Source organism: Oreochromis aureus, linkage group 3 (genome assembly GCF_013358895.1).
Source record: "Oreochromis aureus strain Israel breed Guangdong linkage group 3, ZZ_aureus, whole genome shotgun sequence".
NCBI lineage: Eukaryota > Metazoa > Chordata > Actinopteri > Cichliformes > Cichlidae > Oreochromis > Oreochromis aureus.
Genome location: NC_052944.1, coordinates 31,644,451 through 31,670,125, shown reverse-complemented (window position 1 = coordinate 31,670,125; position 25,675 = coordinate 31,644,451). Strand labels below are relative to the sequence as shown.

Here is a 25,675-nt window from a genome sequence, read left to right as displayed (position 1 = left end):
GTTTATCCGCGTGAGATGACCAACGTCCTTTTTTTTCCCCTTTTCCCCCCCAACACTATCTCATACAGTGTGTGTGTGTGTATGATCTATAGTCCCCCCACCCTTCTCCTACTTCCATCACCCTCTCCCCTCCTCCCTCCCTCACCCTAACCCTTCTTAATATGATGTAAAAAGCTAATCGCATGCAAATGTCTGTTGTCCCGGTAACCGGGCCTGAAAAATCCCTTTGATGTTTCCCCCGACTCATTCTCTTCACGTTCTCTTTGTTCGCCACAGTCTCGCTGCTTTGTCAACATCCCCCCTTTTACCCCGCTCACTCTCTCTCCTTCATCCTTCCTGCAGCTCTCTCGGCCCTCGCTCTTGGTTCTCTACATTAGGAAAGAAAGAAGAAGAAGGAGGAGGGAAAAAAAAGTTCTAACTCTACTTTGTGTCTCCCTCTTTCTATAAGCCCCCCTTCTCTATTCTTCCTCTTTTTTTTTTCCCTCCCCCTGCCTGGTTACCCCCCCACCCACCCGCTCTCGTGCTCCTGCTCTCCCCTTGACTGTGCCTCTCTGTCTGTCTGCCCCTTCGCCCTCGCTCATTTCCCATCATTCCCACCTACTGTCTCCTGTCCTTCTCTTCTGTCGATCTCTTTCTCTCGCTCTCTCAGTTCTGCCCCTTCCTGTCCCCCCCCCTCCTTCTTCTTTACCCAGCCTTTATCTCTCATTCCTCTCTCTGTGTCCCTCACATGCACAGATGGACACACACTCATGCTCTCAAAGTGCCCTCCCCTCCTTTCGAGAATTTGATCCCTGGAACTATTTGATATGGCGCTGCACTGTAGTTATCTAATCATTCGGGGTTTTGTGAGGCAGCAGCACAGCTGGCTTTCAGAGGAGACCCCGGTACTCATTACTGCAAGTTTTTTTTTTTTTTTTTTGGAGGGCGGGTTACAAGGTTACAGGCCTCATTTTGAGGTTTACACCCTACTGCAAAAGGTTCAAGCGCAACAAACCACCCACCCACCCAGCTCTTCAGATCCCCCTCTGTTGAGGCTGGGAACTTTAATTCAGTTTTATTTAAAAAAAAAACAAAATCAAGTACAACATGCATGTCAAACAATCCACAATGCTTCCAAAAAAAAATGTAAACATCAGGCAAAGTGTTTCATACAAAAAAGACAAAAAATAAAGAGAGAAGTTTCTATACATTAATACGGCCTTACAAAGTGCCATACAAAAGTGAGAGATTCTGCATATGACAATTTATGCTGCAGTAGGAATGAAAGATGGTGTTCATTACATTGCTTCCAATATAATGCAATGTACCAAACAGCTAAAGGCTATGAAGTGTACAGACTTCTCCGAGCCAACAAATTACATATTGATTCAGAAACGGCTCAATAGCCATTTGCAATTTGTGAATTTGGATGCAGATATGAAACGTGCTAAATCTGATAACAGCGAAAAACCGCTGCTGCTGCTGTCTGCAGACATGAGCTTGACCTCCCACTGCTGCCGGCTTTCGCTACCTGCCGGTCTCATATTGTACCTTAAGCATGGTATTGTCTGATACACATGCTACTCAATCAAAGCGGCGAGTGCATGTTTATTGGTTTTACTGCCTGAATGCTTGCTGCCATGAAATATGAACATCGTGAAATGCTGAAACCTTTCGGGGCTGTGTCATGAGATAAAATGGTATGTTTTTTGTATCTTGTGCATCTTTTTGCACGTTTTCTTTAATTCATTTCAACTTCAGAGAATGAGGACAAAAACTTTCTGTGTATGGGCCCACCAACAACGATTCACCACAGAGTAGTACAGGAAGTGGAAGTTTGTTTAATCTTTTCTTCTGTTAGTGTTGAGGTTTGATGTCTCAAAGAAAAATGTGACATTCTAGAGAAAAAAAAAACTGTTTTTTTCATGGTATAAGTTAGATAAGAAAATTGACTTAAATCTCAATATTAAATACTAGGGATTTGTGCAACTAGTCGACTAGACATAGCTGCCCTTTGCATGCCACTAATCTGATAGCTGCATCCTTCTGTGTCCAACTTTTAGGAAGTAAATGATCAATGTAAAACCACATTAAGGTTTGATCTACTCTCTGTGACATCATTGTGGCCCGAGTGGACAAATCTGAGTGTTTATTGGCAGTCTAAAGCCTAAACCTTTGTGCCATGCATGTACTGTGACCCCATTATTTTATTATTGAACACCAGCCTGGAAAAAACAAGGCTACTGTTGCTAGCGCCGCTTGAATTAGCTAAACTCTGCAAACTCATCTGATGTTGTGTGTGTTTGCAATTTTATACACAGCGCACATTTCAGCAACATTTAAGACATGACTTGATCAACAAGGAACATGATTAGGTATTTATTGTATCTCCTAAGGTGTAAATGAAATATTTGTTAAGCTAATGTTTAACATTAAACTTTAAAGTAAAGAGTTTTAAATTATTTCTGAGGTTTTCTGTCTTTTATGCTACTTGACTAGTTTCTATTTTCTTTCATTTAAAGAACTTGTAAAGTAGTTGCCTGGAACATACCTATTGAATACAAACTAGCAGTAGGTTAGCTGACATTAGCCTAAGCCTGCTAGCAAAGCTATGCTAGCTAGTTTGTTTCTAGTCTTTATGCTAAAGTAATCACCTGACAGTCATTATCAGTAAGTGTTATAAGAAAAATCAAATAAAGCAATATTTCTTATCATGTATTGGATCATATTTTAACAGCATTAGTATGAAAATACACCATGTCTTCTTTGAAATTTCCACATCACCCCTCAGAAGTATATGAACACCATGATTTTGGAACTATTACTTCCAGATTTAAGAATCTTTAGAAAAATGCATGAACATATATTAAAAAAAAAAAGCTTAGCAAGCTTTATCAAGGTATTTGTATTGAGTCTAGCTTTTCCTCCCATTTCTTATTTCTGTATACAGACAACATGCCCTTAAAATTCAGGATAAAGAAATCAGGGTCATACCATGTTCCCAGAGTCCTTTGTTCCCCAGCTTCCCACCATATAATAGGATCCCAAATTTGCTTAATATGATGTGGGTCTAACCCAAACACAACAGGAGGATTGATGTGTGTTAAAAGAGTATAGAATTGCCAAACATAGGACCCTGGGAACATAAATACACTCCTGAGGAATCCCATGTCAACCAATCTGAACTAAACTTTCCAAACTAATTTTCAAACGGGGGGGAGCAAACATGAAAACAATAGTTTTGGGATATTTTAGGAAAATGTCTTCCTTTAAGCAACAAGCTAAGAGATTAGATTAAATTAATTCTTTGAAAAGAATTAGATGTAGTTCATGTCTTCTGGCCACAAGAATAAAAGCAGTAAAACCACAAATTAGCACAACGAACAGACCCACCTTTCTCCATTTTATGGAGACAGCATTCCAATGAGGAAGGCCCGTACTAAATGTACAGAAATCATCATTGCACAGTCACCCATTTTATACCTTTGGCATATAGAATATGGCATCTTACACTGTAATGTTCTTCAGTACTCCGGAGAACATTTTTAAGGCACCAATATGTTGCTGATATAAGTTACACTTTAAAGAAGACTAAATACCATTTTGCCTTTAAATTGTGGCCACTGTTAATAAAGAAAAACAACACGTTAGCTTAAATGAAACACTCTAACACAATGTATAACAGTCTGATATGATGCTGTAAATCCTTCCTGGTCTTCATCAAGGCAAAGCTCACGGCATGCGTTTCAAATGCAACCTTGCCTGTCGTTGATGTAGTCACTGTACCAGGCTCGAAACTGGTCACAGCGAGTGTGCGGGCATGAGAATGTGAACAGTGCTCCACTGTTTGTAACAATAAGAGTGACTGCATGTGTTGAGGGACACTGTGTGTTGTGTGTGTGAATGTGAGCGTGTGTGTATGCTCACACCACCCTTGCTTAATTTACATAGATGCAATCGCACCTAGGCTATGCCACGCATTTTTACACAGGCAGGGAAAACGAGGGGGGGTAAAAAAAAAAAAAAGCGTACAGTACTCCATTCTGCATTATGAAAATGATAAAGAACATAATACATTCTAAATCTGCAATCCAACGGTGGATTTACGCCCTGCATATTACTTCCTGTTTATTATCAGATGCTGGAGCATGTGATGCGTACAGTCAGCCAGCCGAGGCAGTCAGTGGTTCAGACCAAGTGGTTTGGCCTAGTGGGGAGCCGTGGGGCAGACAATGGCCGCACTGTGTGGCTGAAGTGCCTTTGGTGTCAATGACTCTGCCAGCAACTGAGACTGGCAGATCCAAAATGGCGGAGCGCAGAGAGTCCCGCTGGTGCTTGTCATGATTTAAACAGGACAGTTTTGATCCTTTTTGGATGCAGATTTTCTTTGGTGGGGGGTCATATGAGAGCTGGGAGGTTTTAAAAGTGGAGAAAAGCAGTGCTGTGCTGCGCCGCTTAATCTGCTGGCACTTTATTTATTTTAAAGAGACGAACGGGGAAAGGGGAAGGAGAGAAAGCATGTGGGAGAAGTTCAAAAGGGTGAGGGGGGGAATGAGGAGGGCTCTCTCTCTCATTTTGTCTTCTTCGTCTTCAAAGTCCAGTTTGGCTCGCCCAGAGGTGAAACAGAGATGTTTAAAAACTTCAAAAAAATAAAAAATCTGAGGTCCAGTTTCTGATTGAAGTGACAGAAAGAGAAGAAGAAACAAAAAAAGAAGAAAAAATTAATAGTGACACATGCAGAAATCCCCAGAATAAAGAATGAGTGAAATAAATGCGATCAGCGTGGGAATGCAGCGACATGAGCAGCGAATGTAAAGCGGCAGAGTGCAGAAAAAAGAAACGTGTGATAAACAGAGTAAACTTACTCTTATTGAGATGAGAGTCACACAGCTGTAGAGGGAGACTGACTCTGAGGAGGAAGAAACAGTCACATTTTTACATTCAGCGCTTAAGTGTGCGTACACACCAAAAATGTGCGCGCCCCCGTGCGCAAGCGGCAAATCCTCCCTCTGTTGTTGAATATGTGCATATCGCTGTCTGCGTGTTTGCCCTATCTGTTTGGGCTGCGTGTGTCCGTCTGTCTGTCAATCTGTTCCCAGCGCTGTCTGTTTGCTAATCTGTCATATTCTGTTTGCTAGATAAGGAGATTGTGAGAATGTGTGTGTGTGTTTGTGTGTGTGCACACTGAGCAAATTCATTTAAACTCTACCATGGAGATGGCAGGCAGGTATTGCTGTTTGCTTACAGCCAGATTCATGCAGTGTTTTCACTTTACAAACATACAGAAATGCTTTTACTGGTTTAAAGGATGCCTTTTTAACACAGATCAGCTCAGTGTGAATGAATGACTTTCTTCACCATATCACCACTATGTTACATACAAATGATTCAAAGTACATAGTGCTGTGCAAAAGTCTTGACCCACCTGTCATTTCTTCATATGTTGCTAGGAAAATGGGAAATAGGTGCGATGATTTACTGAAACGTGTAATCGTGCATGAAAATGCAGCATGTGAGGGTTTATGGAATCTAATGAGCTTGAAAGCTCAAATTTGGTACAACCACCTTTAGTCTTTAGCACAGTCTGAGCACTCTCAGACAGCTTTCTTGTCATTTCTTTAAGTAGTCTTCAGGAAGAGTTCTGCAGACATTCAAAGCTTTTATTCAGATGTCGGCTGTGTTTCGTTTCATTCTCTGTCAGTCTTTAATCCCACACTGCTTCAGTAATGTTGAGGTCTGGGCTCTGTCATGGCTGGTAGAAAAATACACAGTGATGCACTATCGAGGTATGTTTCTACAGCATTGGAAGTGTGTTTGGGATCATTGTCATGCTGAAAAGTGAAGCTGTTGCCAATCACATGTTTTCCAGATGACATTGCATGGCAGATCAAAATCTGATGGTACTTTTCTGTGTTCATAATTCCATCTATTTTGTCACCGCTCGCTGAAATGTGGCCTCAAGCCACGATAGAGCCTCCCCCTCATACATTTACACTGAGAACTGGACTGATTTTCTTGTGTAATTTGACATTTCCGATGAGGCTTCAGTGAGCCCAGATGCATCTCTCAGGTCCTGTGTCAGGTCTTTGGTGGACATGACTTTCAAATAACTTTACTGTTCATCTATTATAGATGGTTTATAGGTCTTTTTGTCTTTCATCCTCAACTTGTCCAGTTACTTCAAATTTCTAAGCACATGCTGCACAAAAACAAGCTGAGATATGTCAGGTTTTCAGCTAATAGCTCTGTGGGAATCACCTTGTTGGTGCAAAGATTCTATTTTATGGCTGTCAAAATATCCTGGGTATCTGTCATAGATTCGACTAAAGAAATTGGAATTTTTTTTTTTGCAACAGGCCACCAGTAAAAAAGTCCCAACAGATTTAAAATTGGCTCATTGCTTATTTATCTGTTATGTGTAGGCACAAAACTGATTAGGCTTTTTTTTACACTCGAATGATTCATAGGTCAGTGTCCGGCTTCAAGATCACTTTAAAAGTTACAAGATAGTCGGGAAAATGGGAAGTAAAGTAAAGAGATGAAGGGTGGCTCAAGATTTTTGCAAAATCAAAGTTTGTAGACTAATGTTTTAAAGCACTTGGCAAAACATCAGGTGTCACAAGCAAAGAGTAGTTTAGTGACCTGTCAATCACAAGAAGTCATACTCTGGTTTATCATCTTATAATCTAGAACTAATTTAGATAATGAACATCATGGTTTATTAAATAAGACCGGAAACTAGCCATTCAGGCCACAAACCCATCAGAATAATGTTGACAGAGGTCATAAAACAAATGACAAGATGGGTCATTTTCTCATGTTCTTCCACAGTCAGAGTTATTTCAGCTACCAGGAGTCGTCCATGCTTACCATTAGAAAGAAGGCAAATCTGCTGGCTATGTTCATCTTTTAAATACAGTCTCTTATTCTATAGTGTCCTTTAAATACACCTCTGTGCTCTTTGCTAAATAATTTTAAAAAAATGCTTAGAAATAAAAACGTTTGCTCTGGAGTAATTTGTATGTCTTCAGCCGGCAGTAGTCCACAGATTAAAGGAAATAAGGCAAAGAGAAATAGAACTCTGTGGGCGTTCATGGATAACATCTTGATACTAATGACAAAGTCATGTTTGTAGGAGTTTAAAAGGGTTGCCTACAACCATATTTAGCTCTGCAAACTAAAGCCTGGGCTTTTAGAAAGGGACTTTTTGCAGCAAAGCTCCCCTTCCTAAAAACGTTCTAGAAAACCTAAGAACATCAAAAAAGACGCTTTCGTTTCCAGCGAGCAGAAAAAGCACATTTCTCACTTCACGTCTATATTAAAACACTGGTGAAGTGTTGAGTAATTACAGGATATAAAAACAGCTTTTATTCACCTCGGGGATCACATGTTATCTTTTGGGCTTGTTACACGTGTATACTTTTTTTAGCCCACCTGCGAGCAGCTTGTTGATCCAGAGCTTCTCCTGGGGTCCCTCCCAGATGCTGGAGATCCCCCCTCCTTCTGACTCCCGACAGAAGAGGAGTCTGAACAGCTACTGTGGACTGAAGGGGACAGGCAGAGAGAGGGGCTGTGTGACAGAGGTCTGTGCCAGACACAGTTGAAACAATCAAATTTTGCCGGTGGAAGCACAAATAATAACGCCTTCCTGCATTTTGAGTAAAATGCACATGCATGGAACAGCTGCGTTTTTAACCTTGTGTGCGTTCGCGGTTTAACGGCGCTCGTGTTATAACGCTTTCCTGAAAGGAAAAAAAGAGATGTACGCCAGAAACAAAGAGAGAGGAGTCAGAGTGAGATGGCATTTTTCCCATCCTGTTCAATGAATTTCTAACGCTGTGTTCTGTCCCACAGGACAATTCATGCATTGAAATCCTGAACTGCTGCACTCAATGAGACACCTGGTGAGCAGTATGTGCATTACACTGGGCCATGAATGAGAAATCACTTTGGCTCTGAGACAACAACGGCTGTTGGAGGCTGAATGATGGCCCTGGAATCTAAAGGACTGTACTTTAGATTAGGTACTGTGATTTTATTTATTTATTTTTTATTGTTTTATGGAACTATGTGCGTGCACACTTTTTTTTTTTTTTAAATGCAGTTTGACATGTGATGTAATTACTAGCATCAGATTGTGTTGTTCATTCAGCAGCTTGCTGTGAACCTGTTACTAACCACCCCGTATGTATCCATTGTCTCTAAGGCTTTGTCCTCCATGCACTTAGAAGTCTCTAAATATCTCTTACTGCTTAAACACTGAACAGCTTTTTAAAGACCGATTAAAATCCACTGGAGTTCTTCCTCTGCTTGTGTTCAACCTCTCCGACAAGTTTTCTGAAATTAAACCAGGTAACTTTTACAGTCTTGCAGACCAATAAACACTCAATGTGGAGAGAGTTAATATAGGCCCCATAAGCAGGAAGATGGCACGCTGTCGTAAAGGGATGGACATGGACAGCAATCATACTCAGGTGGGCTGTGGAGTATAAATGATGCTCAGTTGGTACCAAGAGGCTCAAAGTGTGGCAACAAATCATGCTCCACACTGTTACACCAGCCCAGCCTGAACCATTGACATGCTTTCATGTCGTTTAAGCCAAACTCTGACCCTACCATCTGAATACAGAGATGGAGACTCGGACAGCAGGCAACATTTTTATAGTCTTCTGTTGTGCAGACAGGAGTGGCACCCGGTGTGGTCTTCTGCTATTGTAGCCCATCTGCTTCAAGGTTTGATGTGATTTGCATTCACAGATGCTCTTCTGCCTTCTACCTCCAATGTAACGAGTGTTTTTTTTGAGTTACTGCTGCCTTCCTATCAGCTCAAAGGAGTCTGGCCGTTCTTCTCTGACCTTTGACATCAACAAGGAACTTTCACCCAGAGAACTGCTGCTCAATGCATATTCTCTTTTTTTTGGACCATTTTCTGTAAACCCTAGAGATGACTGTGTGGGAAAATCAGCAGTTTTCGAAACACTCATAGCAGCCTGTCCGGCACCAACAACCATGCTATGTTCAAAGTCACCTTTCTTCCTCACTCTGATGCTCATTTTGACCTTCAGCAGGTCGTCTTGTGATCAGCTGATTAGATATTTATGTGTAACTAAACAGTGTAGTACCTAATGAAATATTCAGTGAGTATATACGATAATATCACAGTTTTAACTTGTTCTCAAAGTGGGGTAGGATTACGAGGCGCTCCTTTGGAAAACGTTCTTCCCTGTAAGGGATCCCTGACATTTACCAAAAAAATGTAGTTGTAGAAAAAGTACAATGACAAAATGTTTCTTAGACATTAAATTCTTTAGTTTTTAACACTCTAAGTGGAACTTTTACCTGAAGGGAAAACTGAATCTGTGACTTGTATTAATAACTTGTTGTATTGTTCCTTGGCCTCAGCCGCACAATGACTTGAAATCCAGATCATTAAAGGATAATGTTGGAATTTTGCCCAGCTCAGTTAGCGATCAGGACAAATCGGAGAACTGCTACATGAACCTAGCCTTGCAGTTTCAATAACGCACCCATGCGAGCGCCAGGCTGCACATTTTGTTTATGGAAGTGAGACAGTTTGTGTCACCGCTTTGAAAACAGTTTAAGGCAGACACACAGCAGCGAGGGCTGTGATGGGATTTGATCACGGCACAAGTAAAACGTGTTTCCACAGTTGAGCTTTTTTGACTGCGCCGTATATTCTCCGCAGGCATGTCACAGCTCTTCAAAATTTCTCAGTGTGAGACAAATATCAAAAATTCATAGAGAAGCCCAGGGGCGCAAGATTGGAAAAAAAAAGAAAGAAAGAAAAAAAATAAGAAAAAAATAAAACATGTACCATATTATTACCTTGTCACATGGGGAGATACACCCAGGACCCGTTTTCTTTCCTATCTGCAATCTCAGGGCCACATCACTTTCAGCTCGGAGAGTAAATTCGAACAATCCAGTAATCCAATCTGGTCACATAAAACTGGGCGAATTCCCGAGGACACAGGTTGTACTGAAAAATGGTTTCAGCTTCCTTTATCTGCGAGCCGAGATGTGGAACAGCGCGGCTCAAACTAAGGAGTGCACCTAACTCATACATAACGTCCTCCGCCAGATCACATGTTCACTTTTTAAGGTTCGAGATAAGCTCAGTTTCCCCGACAATGATTTAACACAGCCGGGAAATCAAAATATGACATCATATTACATTACATTATCAAACCCAATTCTACATGCACCTATTTTGTTAAGTCCAACGCGCCACAACATCTACAGGTTGGTACCGTTTTAAACTTACTTCTGTCGCTGAGACTGTAGATGGAGTCCAACTCTGAGCCTGGAGTTCCTGTTGCATCCAACAGAAGCCTACTGGAAACTCCCATGCACAGTGACTCCTTCAAACACAACTCTGTGAGAGCAAAGGGACAAAAATATCTTCATGTTTACCTCATCTAAAGCAAGCTCGTAGAATAGTACCAGTTTTATTTTATTATTAGCTCAGAATACTGTGTTTGTGAGAACAATGCCATCTGAACAGAAGGTAACCACGCCTAAAAAGGTGCCGAGCAACTTATTCAGCGTGATACTGCAATCTAAGCCGATGGCAGGAAGCAATGCCGAGGTGCAAGGCTTTATGGATAAAGGAAGGTAGAACGCCTTCATTCACAGCGGACACTTCCTTGTTTTTTGGAGGAAAAAAAAAATCAAACAACAAACTGGGCCAGAGGGGATATTTTTACATGATCGCTACTTAAACATCCGCCACCAGATAGCTTGTCCACATAACAAAGGTGATGACTCAGTCTGAAAGATCTTGCCTTATACCAAGTGTCCAGAAAATGAAATGAGATCGGCACAGTGTTATAGTCTGCTTATGATCTGACGACTTGGCGCAATGTCCTGTTTAAGGATCCAAATCAATACAGGAGACCCAGAGATCGACAGTGCTGTTTGTCTCACGTGTTTCAGAGCATCAAACTATGTTTAAAGTTGGACAAAGAGAACCACAGTAAATGCAAAATGCAGGTTTTAAATTATGATTTCATTGATTAAGGAGAAAAAAGTTATCCAAACCTACATAGGCTTGTGTGGAAAAGTAAGTGCTCTCTAAACCTAAAAACTGGTTATGCCATCCTCGGTATCAAGAACTGCATTCAAGTCTTTGTGATAACTGGCAGCGAGTCTTTCACATCACTGTGGAGGAGCTTTGGCCCCTCTTCTTTGCAGGTTTGTTGTAATTCAGATACATTTTGAGCATTAATGGACTTTTGAGCATTAATGGACAGTTTGAGATGCTTTGACATGACCTTTATCACTCCAAAACATTCCTTGAGCTTCAGATGGTCACACGTTCTTGTTCAGGATTTTCTGGTAGAGAGCAGAATTCATGGTTCCATCAGTTACAACAAGTCGTCCTGAAGCAGCAAAGCAGCCCCGACCATCACACTACCGCCACCATGTCTGACCGTTGGTATGATGGTGTTTTTAGGAATTGCTGTGTTAGTTTTTTGCAGATGTAACTGGACTCAAACCTTGAAAAAGTTCAAATTCCGTCTCGTCAGTCCACAGAATATTTTCCCAACAGTCTTGGGAATCATCAAAATGTTTTTTGTGTTCTTCCTGGTCTGCAGTGGTTTTCTCCTTGAACTCTCCCATGGACGCCATTTTCGTCCAGTCTCTTTCTTATTGTTGAATCATGAACTCTGACCTTATCTGAGGCAAGTGAAGCCTGTAGTTCTTTAATGTTGTTCTGGGGTATTTTGTGACCTCCTGGATGAGGTTTTGATGTGATGTTGGAGTTACTTTGGTAGAGCGGTCACTCATAAACAGGTTCCAAGTTTTCTCCATTTGTGAATAATGGCTGACATTGTGGTTCATAGAGTTCCAAAACCTTAAAAATGCTTTGTAACTGTTTCCAGACTGACAGAATCAATGACTTTCTTTATCAGCTATATCTTTTGATCAGGACATGACGAGTTGCTTTTTGAGATCTTTTAGCCTGTTTCACTTTGTCAGACAGCTTCTATTGAAGTGATTTCTTGATTCATCAGGTCTGGCAGTAATCAGGCCTGGGTATGGTTACTCAAACTCAACTCAGCTTTCTAAGAATTGTGATTAAATACAGTTAATTCAAGACTTAACAAAGGAGGGCAATTAGTTTTGCACAACGGGGCCAAGATAGATTTGGACAGCTTTTTCCCCCCTTAAGAAATAAAATCATCATTCAAAAAATACATATTACATTTACTCAGCTTATCTGTCGAATATTAAAAACTGTTTGATGATCTGAAATGGGTGCAAAACAACAAACAAAAAAGTGAAAATTAGGAAAAAGGAAAATGTTTTCAGTTTTTTTTAACAGCACTGTTAAAATATACATTGTTCCTAAGCTGCTGAAGGAACACTGAGCTGATGCTTATCGAGTTAAAGGTCTTTACCTGTGTTGTTGATGGCATGTGTCCACAGCAGATGGGCTATGTCGTGAGTCCAGGCCTCTCGGTCTTCCCTGTCGTGCGCTTGCAGGGTGATGCAGTCTCTGGTCCTCGGGGCCTGTCGGACCCACACCTCGAACTTCACTCCCTCCTCGCCGACGCTCTGAGTCAGACCCATCTCACTCGTCTGCATGGAGAAGTGTTAAAATCACACACAAACTCTATGACAGGAAGTCTGCTTCAGACACATCCCCACTGCTTCATTTGGTTTAGGTGAGGGGAAAGGCAGGGCACGTGACTTGCTGGGAATTCACCAGAGAATTGCCTGCTCTATTTTCACACGAGCATATCTGGACGTCACATTGGCTTTGCGCAAGGAATACGAGAGGTAAAAGAAGGTTTTATGCCTCATCCATATGCATTGGTCATCTGTGATTGCACATCTCCATCAGGGGATGTTGCGATTTAAGTGTAGAGCAAAAGAAAAATACAGAGTTAAAAAGAGTTTATAGAGGAAAGAGGGGGGGCAGCGCCCAAAAAACTTCAGAAACCTCAAATTTAGTTTGCTTTCAACAGAATCAAGACAGAAAGCAGATTTTACAGATAAGACAAAGTGCTGGAGATGGTGTGAAGGACAAGTGTGTGTGTGTGAGCTGTTCACCTTGATGCTGTGTTTGTAACTGTAGGCGGTGCGTCCCGGGCTGGGATTCTTGTGTTTGGTGAAGATTACGACGTGCTGATAAAGGAAAACGTTCCTCACGCCCGCCCGCTTCCTCCGTGTTCCCCCGCTCACCGTCAGCTCACCCTGCCTCACCAGCTCGCCGCGCTCCGTCACAGGGATCTGAAAACACACACAATCACACACATTAGGACACACTTATATTGGCCTTAGGCCCAGGACCAACCCTCAGCAAAAGATACCATCTTCATTTCAATCTTAAGAGGAAATTCAGGCCTGAACTTTAAAATCCTGTCTTCTTTGCCGGATTCTAATCTCGATTCAATTGGTTCATTAATTATCTTGAAAACAGATATAGAAATAAATAAATAACTAAGCATCATTATATCTGAGAATCCATAAAACACTAACAAAGTGGAATATTCTCATTTTTACACATGTAGATTTTTTTCTCCACTCAGAAACACTCGGTTGATTCTGCTCATCTGTAGCACAAAAACTAGGAGTTACAAATTAAACGGTCGTCATATTACAAAGTCTCAAACCCTCCCTCCTGCACCTACTCTAATTTTCTGTTTGGAGTTGCGAGACACTTTGACTACAAAGACTGAAAAGCTTTATTCTCTATTCAACTGCGAAGGACAAAGGAGCATTATTATTATAGTGCCTTGCATGGTGACATATTCTTCACATGGATGCTTCGTTCTGCTGGATCTTTGCTCTAATTGGCCAGCTGAATCACATCTTTTGTAATAAAAAAAAAAAGAGGAAAAAAAAGTGACTTTATTGTTCATGTCAATTACAGGGTTGCGACTTTGAGATGCTGTTGGAAGTCAAAGGCACACAGACACTCATAATAGGCAAAAAAGAAATTATGTAATTCTCAATGCTAGATATGCAAAAGCACAAAAGAGCAGCAAACAAGGCAAACACAAACGATTTGTCAGCCGCAAGCGTGCGGACAATGAATTTAAAAGGTCTGGAATTTTACAAGCGGCCACTGACATACAGTAGATTCTTATTTTTAAACCTCTAGAAATGAGTGGGTCATGCTATAAGTGATGCTTCACACACTTTATGAACACCCACATCTACACCCACCCAAACACACACACACACACACACACCTGTACTTACAATCATTTTTACTTGGAGAGCTGTTGCAGCGCAATTTTGAAGTAGCTCAGCGCGAGTGTTTGTGCTGCTGTAATCTTTCCCCTCGTTCAGAACGCAGAGAGATGAGAGGTGTGTGTGTGTGTGTGTGTGTGGGAGTCAAACATTTGTCACGACTACCACTAAATGATACAGCTGTGTCAGAGTACAGTGGTGTAGGGCGGAGGGGGGTAGGAGAACAGGGTCTTTCCTCCCACTTGCCACGTCCTTGTTGCCGCTCTCGGGACTAGCAAATAAGAAAGACTCAGCTTCATAGTTCAGGTTAAACTCAGTCTGGATTGAGATCAGATGATAACAACTGATCTCAGTGGAAAACCACATCAGCTGATGGCTCAGCTGATAAGCTTCTAGGCTTACTAGACCCCGACTCATGTAGGATTTTTAAGACTGATAACGTTGCCAATATCTGATGACTTAAAAATCTGATATTCTGATATATCGGCTAATATGTTTTTCTTTCATATCCACTAAACTTAAACAGATTTCCCTGACATTTGTTGTATGTAGCTCAATATTTAATATTAAAATTCTGTTTTTAGTTCTCCAAACTTGTTGCCAACAGCAAACATGCAGAGTGCCCCCTGGTGGACAAACTATGCAACATCAGCCCTCAGAAAAAGATTGAGTGTCTCTTTTTTTTGTTTTTTTTAATTTAAATTTTGACATTTTATTTGTCTTTATAAATACCGATACTGATACATTTAAAAATAGCTAACATCGCACAGAAGAAAAACTTCCAACTCTGCTCACATCAGCAGCTTCTTGTGTTTTTGGTGTTTCAAACACGTGCTGCTCTGCTAACCGGAAAGTTGCACAGTGCCATCTAGTGGACAAACTATGCAAAATCAATACTCCTAAAAGTGCATAGTCATTTACCAATATAGAGGGTAATATAAAAAAAATGATCAGGCAAAATAACCAATGAGGCGGTTCTGCTCAGATCAGCTGCTTGTTCCTTTTTTGGTATTCCCAAAATGTGTTGCCAACATTGAAGGATCAGATCGGCTTCTGGTCGGAGCAGATGGCTGCCCCTCTCTGATCCTGCTTCTGCCAGAGGTTTCTTCCTGTGAAAAAAGAGTTTTTCCTTCTCACTGTCGCCAAGTGCTTATTCTTTACCTTCTTTACCTTGGAACATCTTCAGGCAACTGTTATATAAATAAAATTGAATTGAACTGATGGAAAAACTGCAACACCAACACTCATAACACATCTGTAGGGTCGTTCTCCTATTTCTTCTTCACTTTTTAAAATGTCATTTATCAGCCATTGCAGACCATTATCAATATATTACCAAATAAATATCATCGGCCTGAAGGAAAAAGTAGTCAGACTATGATGTCTAACACTGACAAATCTCATACATAATGCAATGTTTGAGTTGCTTTAGCCTGCCTGGAGTTGCCGCTGCCTCTGCAAGCTGCAGCCCACCTCTACCCCAATTCCTCCTCCTCATGCTGTGTTTGACTTCATCAGTGTCATGTCTGTTGTTACTGATGCCCGCTCTGCTCTGTACCAGATATGCTGCTGCTGCTCCCACACCTTATGATCTCTGCGTATCCACATGGAAGATCTCCATTTAGCCAAAGTGATGCTGACGGATTCAATCATAGTATGTGAGTTTAGATGCTCACACATTCACACACATTGTCCTGCTTCTTTCTATAAATAGACGCCGCAGACTGTAGTTCACAATAAATGGGCTTTTCCTTTTATGAGCAAAACCTCTTAACATCTTGTAGTAGTAAGAAAATGCAAATGAGCTTCTATTTATGTGCCTCCATGAATTCTTTAATGTGTTCTTCTTGAAACATGGCTAATGTAAGCCGTGTTTCTAGTGTTTCTGTGGAAAATAAACACCAACACATTTATTTGATTTATTTGGGGGTAAAAGAGAAATAAGTCACTTCCACTGGCCTGACCTCCTCAACAAGATTTTAGTTTCTTTCTCTCTAAGAAAAGAAAGTGGGACTTGACAGTTGCAGTCATAAACTGGGACAAGCATTCTCACCGGGCATCCGACGATGAGGTCACTGGCCCTGAGGTCCTCGCCGTGCCGCTGGGCGTGTCTCAGGATGGAGAGGGCGGAGTCAGAGGCGGGGTTTATGCCCCCCAGCTCCTCCAGCGCCTCGCAGTACTGCTCCAGCCTCTGAATGGGAGCCTGCAGACAGTGAGGGAAAGCCAGAGGGGAGATGGGGGAGGCTTGGGGGAGTTTTGACTGAAACAGGGGAGGGAAGGACAAATAAAAAGGTAACGTTAGCAAGTCTGTCGGTGTTTCCCCATCATGTTCAGCTGGGTTGTGTTCACTGTATTTTATTATACACTTCACTATAAGTTGTGTTCACCTTAAAACACAGTCAGAAGCTGTGTTTTCATACACACTTACTAGACTTCACCCATGGATGTCACGTGTCCTGCCCTCTGCCGGGACCCTCACCTCCTCCAAACAGAGCATTTTCAGAACACATCTAAAGCTACCGATTCCTGTTGTGTCCTTTATGTTAGAAAGGGCAGCTTCAGACAATGACCTGACCTATATGGCTCGAGAAGTGTCTGCGCTTTTTTATTTTGACTTTACTTAGTGGAAAATCAGTGGAATTTTGGTTTTTCTGACATTGAACAAGTTTTCTTTTTTAGGACATGTGGAATTTCCCACCCAAAAATAAGGACGACTATAGCGATTTTTGGTCTTTGTCTAAACAGATGATATAAAGAGACAATAAAAGAGGCCAGCTCGTGTCTTACACCTCAAATTCTAACAGATACGCCTATAAACCGGAACATCAATGACACAGCAGCTCATCCGGCTTGCGACCCATCACACTTCACAGGGATTTGCCTGAAAAAAAAAAAACGGCAAAGGTGACATTGAGCTCGAGCACATTTTCGGTGAAGACCCATTAGGTGATCGTTGTGTGCACTGTGTGATTAAATTGTGAGCGATGCTGCATGACGAGCGGCGATTCTTGTGAATCGCGGATGTAAGCTCACTTTTAGCTCATCGCCCTTCAACACAACAAGCTTAAAAATATATAAATCACATGCAACTAGTGAAGATTTGCCAGTTCGCTGGTCTAGAGATGGATATTGATATGATTTTAGTGATCTCTCTACGATTATTAAACATCCAGTTCTTTATTGATTTCCTCATTGATTCCTAATTCTGAGTTTTGGTTGAAAAAATAAAAGCTTACACAAGTTTTCAGCACCAGTGCAACTATTTTATCATCTCCAAGTCTAAACAGGGCATAGAAAAGTATTTGATAACCTTTTCTCTAACAGGCGGCTGACAGAAAAACATAATACATCTGAGCTGCTGAGCTTGGAGGCATGAGGCTCCGATGGATCGGACAAGTTGTAACCAGTTCTCAGCTGGAATCACTTTTTGATTTCGATCCCTTATAAAGGCACGCGCCCTATCTCGCCGCTTTAAAGAAAACACTCAGGGCCTAAATAAAAAAAGTGTACAGGCTCTCCTTTGGTCCACGCTCAGCCTGCCCACCACATGTCATGAAGTCTTTGCTCAGCTTGCAGGCAGCTACCATCAGCTCTCAAACATGCTACATCAGGCTGAGCCGCTCCTCTGAGATAGTTAGTCACAGTTAACACAACTTTCTGTGGATGATTGTGACATCATTTGGCATGTTTTGGCAAACGGCTCTTTTTTAGACACGTGTAATCAAGGTAAAGATGGCTTTGCTCAACAAGTATGAAAGTTCCAACTTGTAGCTGCTGCTTTAATTTTTCTTCCTCTTTCTTTTCATCCGCTGATCCCAGAAACCCTGAAGAAGCAGCTACGCAGCAGTAACAATCATCAGCACCATCATCATTCAGAATGAACACCAGTTTAATGTCCCCTGCCATCATGATAGCCGTATCCCTGTTATCAGGCTGCTTTACAGCTGCTGCTGCTCAGTGTGACCTGAGCACATGCTGCCTCCTGGTGGCGACTCGTTAGAAATGCTGGGTTTGAGCGTCGCCTCTGAGCACTTTGAGCACTTTGATCTCCCTGTATATAGTCCTCATAATAATGTCACGATGCTGTCGATGTGTTAGTTTTTGTTAATTGTAGCTCGGGAGCTCCAATGACTTTCTCTGTAATCCGCCTTTAATTGGCTTTTCTAGTGTGCATTAAACTTGTAATTAACTTTACTGTATACGGCTCGTTCATAATTGCCGCCACCAACAAATAAAGCGGCTTTAATTGGCTTGAGCCTGTGATGTGTTCAAAAAAAAAATGACTCACAGCAATGCTCTCACACTGTGTAACCAGTTTTCTAAAAAAAGAAAATAACCAAATAAAGAAAAATTATGATCCTAACACACAGTTTGGAATGAGGGTTTATTATTAAGAGACACTTTTATCTCTTTGAAATTCTGTTTACTGAGATGAACTAGTTGAATCAGAGTAAAGACCGCAACTCTCTCAGTAAAATCTCTGCAGGAACAAGACTGCTTTTTACTTTTTTAAGAGGCACGATGAATCCTACCTTGAAAAAGTCGGCTGCTTGTGTGACCAGCGGAGAATCCAGTTCTGGTTTGGTCCTGATGTACTGGGAATACTGCAGAAACTGGTCCCGCTGTGTGGATGACAGGTGAGAAAGTTGTGTGGAAGATAAAAAAGTTGATTTTAAATCAGATTAATAACACAGAGAGGGATTTAAAGGACATTTTTAAGCAAATTATGCCGACTTCTAACAAATCGGTGACATTTTCTATACGCAAACATATGAGACAACCCATCAGAGGTTCACGCATAAGTGAGGAGCAGTGCATGCACTCATATAGCTTCACTTAGCATTTCGCAACTTACAAATTTACTGAAGCAGTCCTGTTGCAACAGGCTTTGCACAAGAGCGCCCTCCATGGCAGGGAGTAGGTCTTGCGAGTGAAAGCTGGTGAGGCTGGCCCAGTTGGGAAACAGTGAGTCTGCCTTCCCCCTGATGGAAGCTGGGGTATCTGAGAGCTCCAGTAAGGGCACGTACGTCTCTTCTACGCCCTTTAGCACAGTCACGTACTGCCTCTCCGAACTCAGCATCCTACACCAGAGCAGGTACAGCTTACTGCGGCGGGGAGGAAGAAGGGTGGGGAGGGGAGGAAAGAAACAGAGCGAGTGATGCATGAGTACACTTGTAAAGGAGAAACAAGCATGGAAGCAAGTGGACAAGTGGGAGGTAAGGGGAAGCGAGAGCGAAGATAGCAACGGATTGAGATCAAAGACTCAGTAATGAAAAAATTATCTAAGATTGCATCCTGACTGATAAAGTCAATGCGAAAGAGCCTTCAGTTGTACTTAAATTATCCCTAAAACTATGCATCGCTTTCTCTTTCATCTCAGCCTGTTCCATTCTTGCTGCGATTTATTATGTTTGACTATCTCTTACTGATTTTCTTACGAGGAAAGTGGAGTACATGGAAAAAGGACAAAAAGAAAAATACGACCAACACACACCTCTGTGCGGTTGAACCGGCCCTATCCGTCCCAGTCTCCCTGTCTGTCCTCCCCAGCAGAACATGCTGGCGCGGTGACCCCGTGTGGTCCACCACCTCCTTGCTGCTGACCTCCACTCCTCGGATCAACACCCCTCCGCCGCTACTACCACCACCACCGCTCCATCCTGGGATAGCTGCAGCCATGCTAGTAGTAATGACTGGGTCGGCCAACGCCCGTCGTCCCAGCCAGGACATGGGGGAGTTACGGCTCGGCCCGGCCACCGGCGACTCAGCGGGTTTGGGGGTGGCTGTACTTCGACGGGGGGCCAGGAGAGCCTGGAGGTCAAAGCTCGGGTGACGCTTCCGAGGTGGCTTGAAGGGAAGTGGAGCCTCTGTGGGCTGTAAGGTAATTGAACTGGTCATTGGTGTGACTGTGACACACTTCAGTTACAACAGTACAGTACTGTAATGCACCTCAGATCATAGAACAGAAAACGTTATCATATAATAGAAATCAAACTCACGCTCTTCTTTGCAGGATTCAAAAGGTTTGATAGAAACTTCCCTCCTCCGGCCCCACCTCCTCCGGCCCCACTTCCTCCTGCCGTTCCCTCTTTCTTATTCCCTTTCTCCTCTCCTATCTTCAGTGTGGAGCAGGTCTGCGGTCTGAACAGTGATGCCAGGGATCCCCAGGACTGCAATCCCCCTTCCCCTCCTCCAGCTCCCAGCCCCCAGGAGTCACCCTCTCCCTCGGGGCCCATCAGGTCCCACAGGCTGCTGGCAGAGGGTGTTTTGGTTTTCCCCTGTCCCTGATTTTGCGTCCTGTCAGACTGGAGGAATCGAGGCTTGACCTGCGCTACTGTTCGCTGGTATCGCTCAACTGTCTGAGTCCAGAGATCCAGCAGTGCCCCGCCACCCAGCTCTATAGCTAAAGAGCGTGCGTCCTGGAAACGGGACGGGGGTATTGGAGGGAGGGAGGCGAGAGGGCAGGTGGAAGAAGAAGAAGAGGACGAGGAGGAGGTGGAGGAGACTGCATCGCACCACTGGGTGGCCTGCACAAGAGACAGGAAAGTCAGGAAAGTCATTAGGACTTCCGCTCGGCATTAAAACACTTTGGAACATTGACTGTATGTTTATAACTTCCTGTGTGTGTGTTGCAGATGCCTTCCTGTGACGTTACCTCGGTCAGAGTGGACAACAACCTCTGTGTGTTGTCCAGAGTGGTCCAGCAGTCAGACAGACAGTGGGACATGTCCCTGAGCTTCTCCCTGACCGGAGGGAGTCGGATCTGGACGTCGCTCAGGCCTGCCCAGTCCAGTTCACACCAGCCCTCCAAATCACTGAGCACTGACAGAGTCTCACTGTGCAGCTCCTGAAAGATGCAGGAAAATGTGCTGTCAAGAAGTATTTACTGTAGAAGACTGATAGGACACACTTGGGAAATCATGGATGGAAAAATATTGACTGCGTCTCTTGGGAATAAACTGGGAAAACTTTTCATTAGCTCGTTTCCATGAGAATGACACAAATATGCCACTGAAAGGCACAGTGGGCTCAAAGCACATCTATTCACAGTTTATACTTTCAGTTATTGACTTCTCAAACCCTACAGTGGGTGATTCACAGTAACACATGTGTCTTAAGTACGACTAATAAGATTTCTTATCCCAGAGTTGACGTGACAGAAGGGATGTTTTTGTTGGCGATGTTAAAGTGCTGACAGATACTGTAGGAACAAAGTGAAAGCAAAGAGTCCGAGGGCGGATGCTTAAACTGTATGTAAATATTCTCCATGTTGTTATTATGATGTATGTTTACATTACCAGAAGTCATTTACATGCAGATAAAACTGGACACACTGCCTTTGTGTTTCATGAAGGTCAGTCGGACCAAAACACTGTGATGTAGTAAATGTATTAGCGGTACATGAGACGGTGTGTGGGAGTCATATTTCACTGTTTTGTGAATATCGTGAATAAAATCTAACTGAGCTTTAGAAGACCAGTTACACCAGTCTATATGAGCCACAGCAGCCAACGCATAAGTACTATCAAGAGCTCAGATCTAGACATCGCTATAAACATTCGAGAATAGAAACAGCCTGTTAAAAAACCACTTTAAAGCCACAATGTTTGCAGGAATTTTGCAGGGGCCACCCTGGACAGGTCGCCAGCCTGTCGCAGGGCTAACACATAGTCACAAACAACCATTCGCACTCACATTCAACCTATGGGCAATTTAGAGTTTCCAATGAACCCATCACCACTAACTTATAAACATATAAACTTGTATTTATATGTAATTTCAAAAAATTTAATTCAGATCACACACAGTCAATCCTTCCGAGTCTCAGTCATCACCATCGGTGACTGACGCCATTACGCAAATGAATAAATTACTCAGCCACAGCAAAATTCCCAGAGTGAGTGTCGCTACTGTAAGATGATGTCAAAGAGGGGAATTTTCTAATCCACGTACTGCGCATAGGTTTTTTTAAAAAAACTTAGCGTCAACTCCTTAACGCCTAGTGTTTTACATTTGATACACACAGTTTTGGTGAGTTTTAGAGACTTACAGCATCCGTGTGATCCCCCCGCCCCCTGAAAAATGATGCAATTAACACTTATATATGCAATTTCATATTTTTGTTTTTAATCTGTCAGAAGGTTCAAAAAACACTCCATTTCAAAAAAAAAATCTGGCAATTATTTAATCAGGGCTTTAAAGGGTTAAGACCATAACACTGAGCCCAGTGAACCTGCATACTTTAACATGACACGTGAAAATGTTTTCACACAGAAGCACATTCATGTTTGCGTCACTCACATTGGCCGTTTCTTTGAACGTCTTGAACCTCTGCTGTTTGAGCGAGAGTCTGCTGAGGGAGAGAGGAGGATCCTTGTAGTCCTCCAGCTGCGACTGAACCTGCTCAATCTCTTTATCGCACTGTGGATTAAAGGCCAACAGAGAGGGAGGTTCGGGTGAGTGAAGAACATGAGGCGCTTTGCTACCCATAAGAGGGGAAAAAACTGAAGATGATGAAGGAAAAAAAAATACGCAGATTACAGAGTGTAATTGGCAGCGCGAAGATGAGGTAGGCTAGTAAAGTAAATCTTGAAGTTTACAGTCCCGATGTAAATGCTAGAAAAGTGCATTTGAAACAGACATCAAAAATATTGGAAGATGCCAACTTTCATTTCAGCTGCTGATGGAAAGATAATTTGCTTTTTTATTACATTCTGGGTTGGCTGAGGTTAAATAGTAAGCGCTAAAAGAAAAGAAATGCCTGAAGCTGTAAAACGTCCTCAGATACCTTTTCCAGTTTGTCCACCAACCCCGACAGACGCCCCAGAGCCTCCAGGTCACGACCTCTTTGGTTGGACACTCGGACAAGCCGATGGAGTGCATCGTCCACGCTGTCATAAAGTTTAGAAGTTACGGCGAGAGCAGCCCTGAGAGGAGAAGAAAGACATTTTGGTTTTCATTTAAATTCTTCAAGATCATGCTGACAGAAATGATCTAATTATAAAACAACGTCCCACGTACAGAACAGAAAAAAACCATCTTGTATTATTGCACAGCTTAAGCCAAAACTCATTACACAGTAAGAACAGAAGAGCTACAACAGTCCTCAGATCATCTTTAAGCTGCAGTCATGCACAAACAAGCTGCATCACTCCGTCCTTTATTTGATGTGTTTTCTTCTCCAGCTGGTTTTCATTTCTTGGCCAAAAACAAACAACTCTGTTTTCGTCAGGAAGATTATTTTTAACCTAAAGCTCATCCTGACAAAATAACCCTTCAATCAAATTTTCAAAAAAGCATGGGAAGGGAAAAGAGAAGAAGTTTCTATAGATTTAAAATATAGTCTTCAAGTCCTGTGCTTAATGTATATTAGAGCATCTTTGCAGAATCATAAGATTGAGAGTTGTTAGGCTCCAAGCACAACTTAATAACAACCAAAGACGAGTGTTTTTGAATGAACGACTCTGGGGTGGCAGGTCACCAGCTACTTTGTTAGATATGCGTGCGCAGGTACCCATTAAAACTATAATTTAATCAGCCAAGCACATAGCAGGAACCCAATGAAGTTCAAATTTAGGAAAAAGGCTGATTTTAGTGAACATATGGTTGCTGATGCCAGACAGGCTGGTCTGAGAGTGTCAAAAACTGATGATATACCCGGATTACCCCCACGCAAACATCTCTAATTCTCTCTAAGGTTTAGAGAGAATTAAACTCTGCAAGAAAACACCTTGTGATGTCAGTGGTCAGTGGCCAGACTACTAATGAGCTGATAGGAAGGCGGAAGGCTGGGTGTTCGTCCTGTCAGCAAAGAATAGGAAACTGAGGCTACAGTTTATATGCAAATCCGATCATGTCTGTAGGCTGACAAGACATTGAACAAACATTGCTGGCAGAGCGCAGAGAAGGTGTGGCCAATCAATGGTGGAGCCAAATCATGTTCAGCATGATGGTGCTAACACTGACAGATGGCTAAAAATCACTATAATATCGTGGTTTAGCGTGTTAGCATATGCTGATTAGCACTAAATAACCGGGAGTGTTAGTTTTCCAGGGTTTTTGCACTCAATATTTTGACTGGTTTTTGTTACTTGATTAAAAAAAAAGAAAAAAGTATGATCCATAAAATAAAAATTTAGTAGTTCTACAAAGACTGGCTGAATTAGGTGTCTGGTACCTGCAGTCTGGTGACTTTTGTGCCAGTCCAGATGCCCTATTTGTCAATCCAGCAAGCCAGGCCCCGCCCCTCTGCTGCAGTTCAGTTAACCGTTGGTCAGCCAGGACGCTGGCCATGAGCTGCCTGTGTTTGTCAATGCTCAGAGGAACAGCCTGAAAAAGATAAGCATATGTATTGTAGCTTTTGTATGTGTTTTTATAGAGACTGGTAAGTTACTAAAACACACAAATATATCTGAGCGTGCACAACGAGTAGAAAGAGCATCATGTTAAAGTTATGGACCTTTATGTTGTCTGGCATTGGCTCAGCGTCCATAGACTGCAGTGCTTCTCCAAGCAGTGAGAGGGCGCTCTCACAGCGCTCTGTCAGACTCTCCAGACTCTAAACAGGACAAAAAGAAGTAGAAATCCACACAAACACATGAAATCTCTCTTTCATTCCACCTTTTTCGTAATCCACAGGAGAGGTCAGAAAAAGTCCAGAGGACAGGAAAATGTTTTCAACTGTTTAGACAAAGCAACATAAACTGTCGGGAGAAAGCCATTAAGGGTCCTTGAGATTCTTACGGGCTGTGTTTTTTCTTCACCTAGTTCATCATGCCTGTCTGAAATAATCGACCACCAGCAGACGACCAGTCTTTCCCAGCCAACATCCTTTTATCTCGCCTCCCTCCCTTCTAGATGTTCTTTCTCCCACGATACTCCCTCAACTGTCAGAGGTCATATTTTATACCGGAGGTGCCCAAAACTCCAAACTCCAAATTTCCCCAGACTTTGAGTGGTGTACTTGAGCTTGTTCATTCCAAGCTGTCTGTAAGAAGTTTAAAAATAATAATAATAAAAATACACTAAGGACTTTTTGCTTTAGAAAATTCCTGAGCTACATACAAAAAAGGGCATTTCCTGTGAATTAACAGAAACTTTCTGTTTTATAATTACAGAACAAAACCTCAAACAGTCGCGCTGACACATTTCTTTCATTTACTACAGCAGCATTTCTTTATCATGTGAAAAAACTGAGACATACTGTTGAAATGTCACTATTTCCTGACAGAAAGGGTTAGGGTTAGGTCACTGGTCCGACAGCTTAAGATCAGATGTGAAAAATGACTCCGACATCCCTGCTGTACACACGCCAAAATCTGTGGCTGCCCAGTGATAGCTTTAATTTTTTGGAATATACGTAATTGTGGCAACTAACTGCTCTTCAAGAGGCTGAGCATACAACACCCACAATCTCTGGGCAACAGCTTTTTCTGGCATGGGTCACATGTAGGAGGAAACCTGTCTCCAA

The 25,675-nt window shown here is 42.3% G+C and overlaps 1 protein-coding gene across 4 annotated transcripts in view; it reads right to left on the bottom strand.

Annotated features, from left to right (window-relative positions):
- Nucleotides 1–1,012: 1,012 nt before the first annotated feature.
- arhgef40 (Rho guanine nucleotide exchange factor (GEF) 40) overlaps nt 1,013–25,675 on the bottom strand; it is a 49,605-nt gene continuing 24,942 nt past the window's right edge. For all 4 annotated transcript variants that reach the window (XM_039609960.1, XM_039609959.1, XM_039609957.1 and 1 more), the window contains exons 12-27: nt 24,665–24,763; nt 24,383–24,534; nt 22,994–23,132; nt 22,507–22,626; nt 20,861–21,052; nt 20,205–20,732; nt 19,700–20,079; nt 19,061–19,310; nt 18,738–18,827; nt 16,259–16,465; nt 13,060–13,239; nt 12,405–12,585; nt 10,265–10,375; nt 7,414–7,523; nt 4,845–4,888; nt 1,013–4,651 (exon numbers count right to left, since the gene is read on the bottom strand). In XM_039609960.1, coding sequence (XP_039465894.1) covers nt 4,862–4,888; nt 7,414–7,523; nt 10,265–10,375; nt 12,405–12,585; nt 13,060–13,239; nt 16,259–16,465; nt 18,738–18,827; nt 19,061–19,310; nt 19,700–20,079; nt 20,205–20,732; nt 20,861–21,052; nt 22,507–22,626; nt 22,994–23,132; nt 24,383–24,534; nt 24,665–24,763 — 2,766 coding nt within the window. In that variant the 3' untranslated portion in view covers nt 1,013–4,651; nt 4,845–4,861. The remainder of the gene's footprint in view (nt 4,652–4,844; nt 4,889–7,413; nt 7,524–10,264; nt 10,376–12,404; nt 12,586–13,059; nt 13,240–16,258; nt 16,466–18,737; nt 18,828–19,060; nt 19,311–19,699; nt 20,080–20,204; nt 20,733–20,860; nt 21,053–22,506; nt 22,627–22,993; nt 23,133–24,382; nt 24,535–24,664; nt 24,764–25,675) is intronic.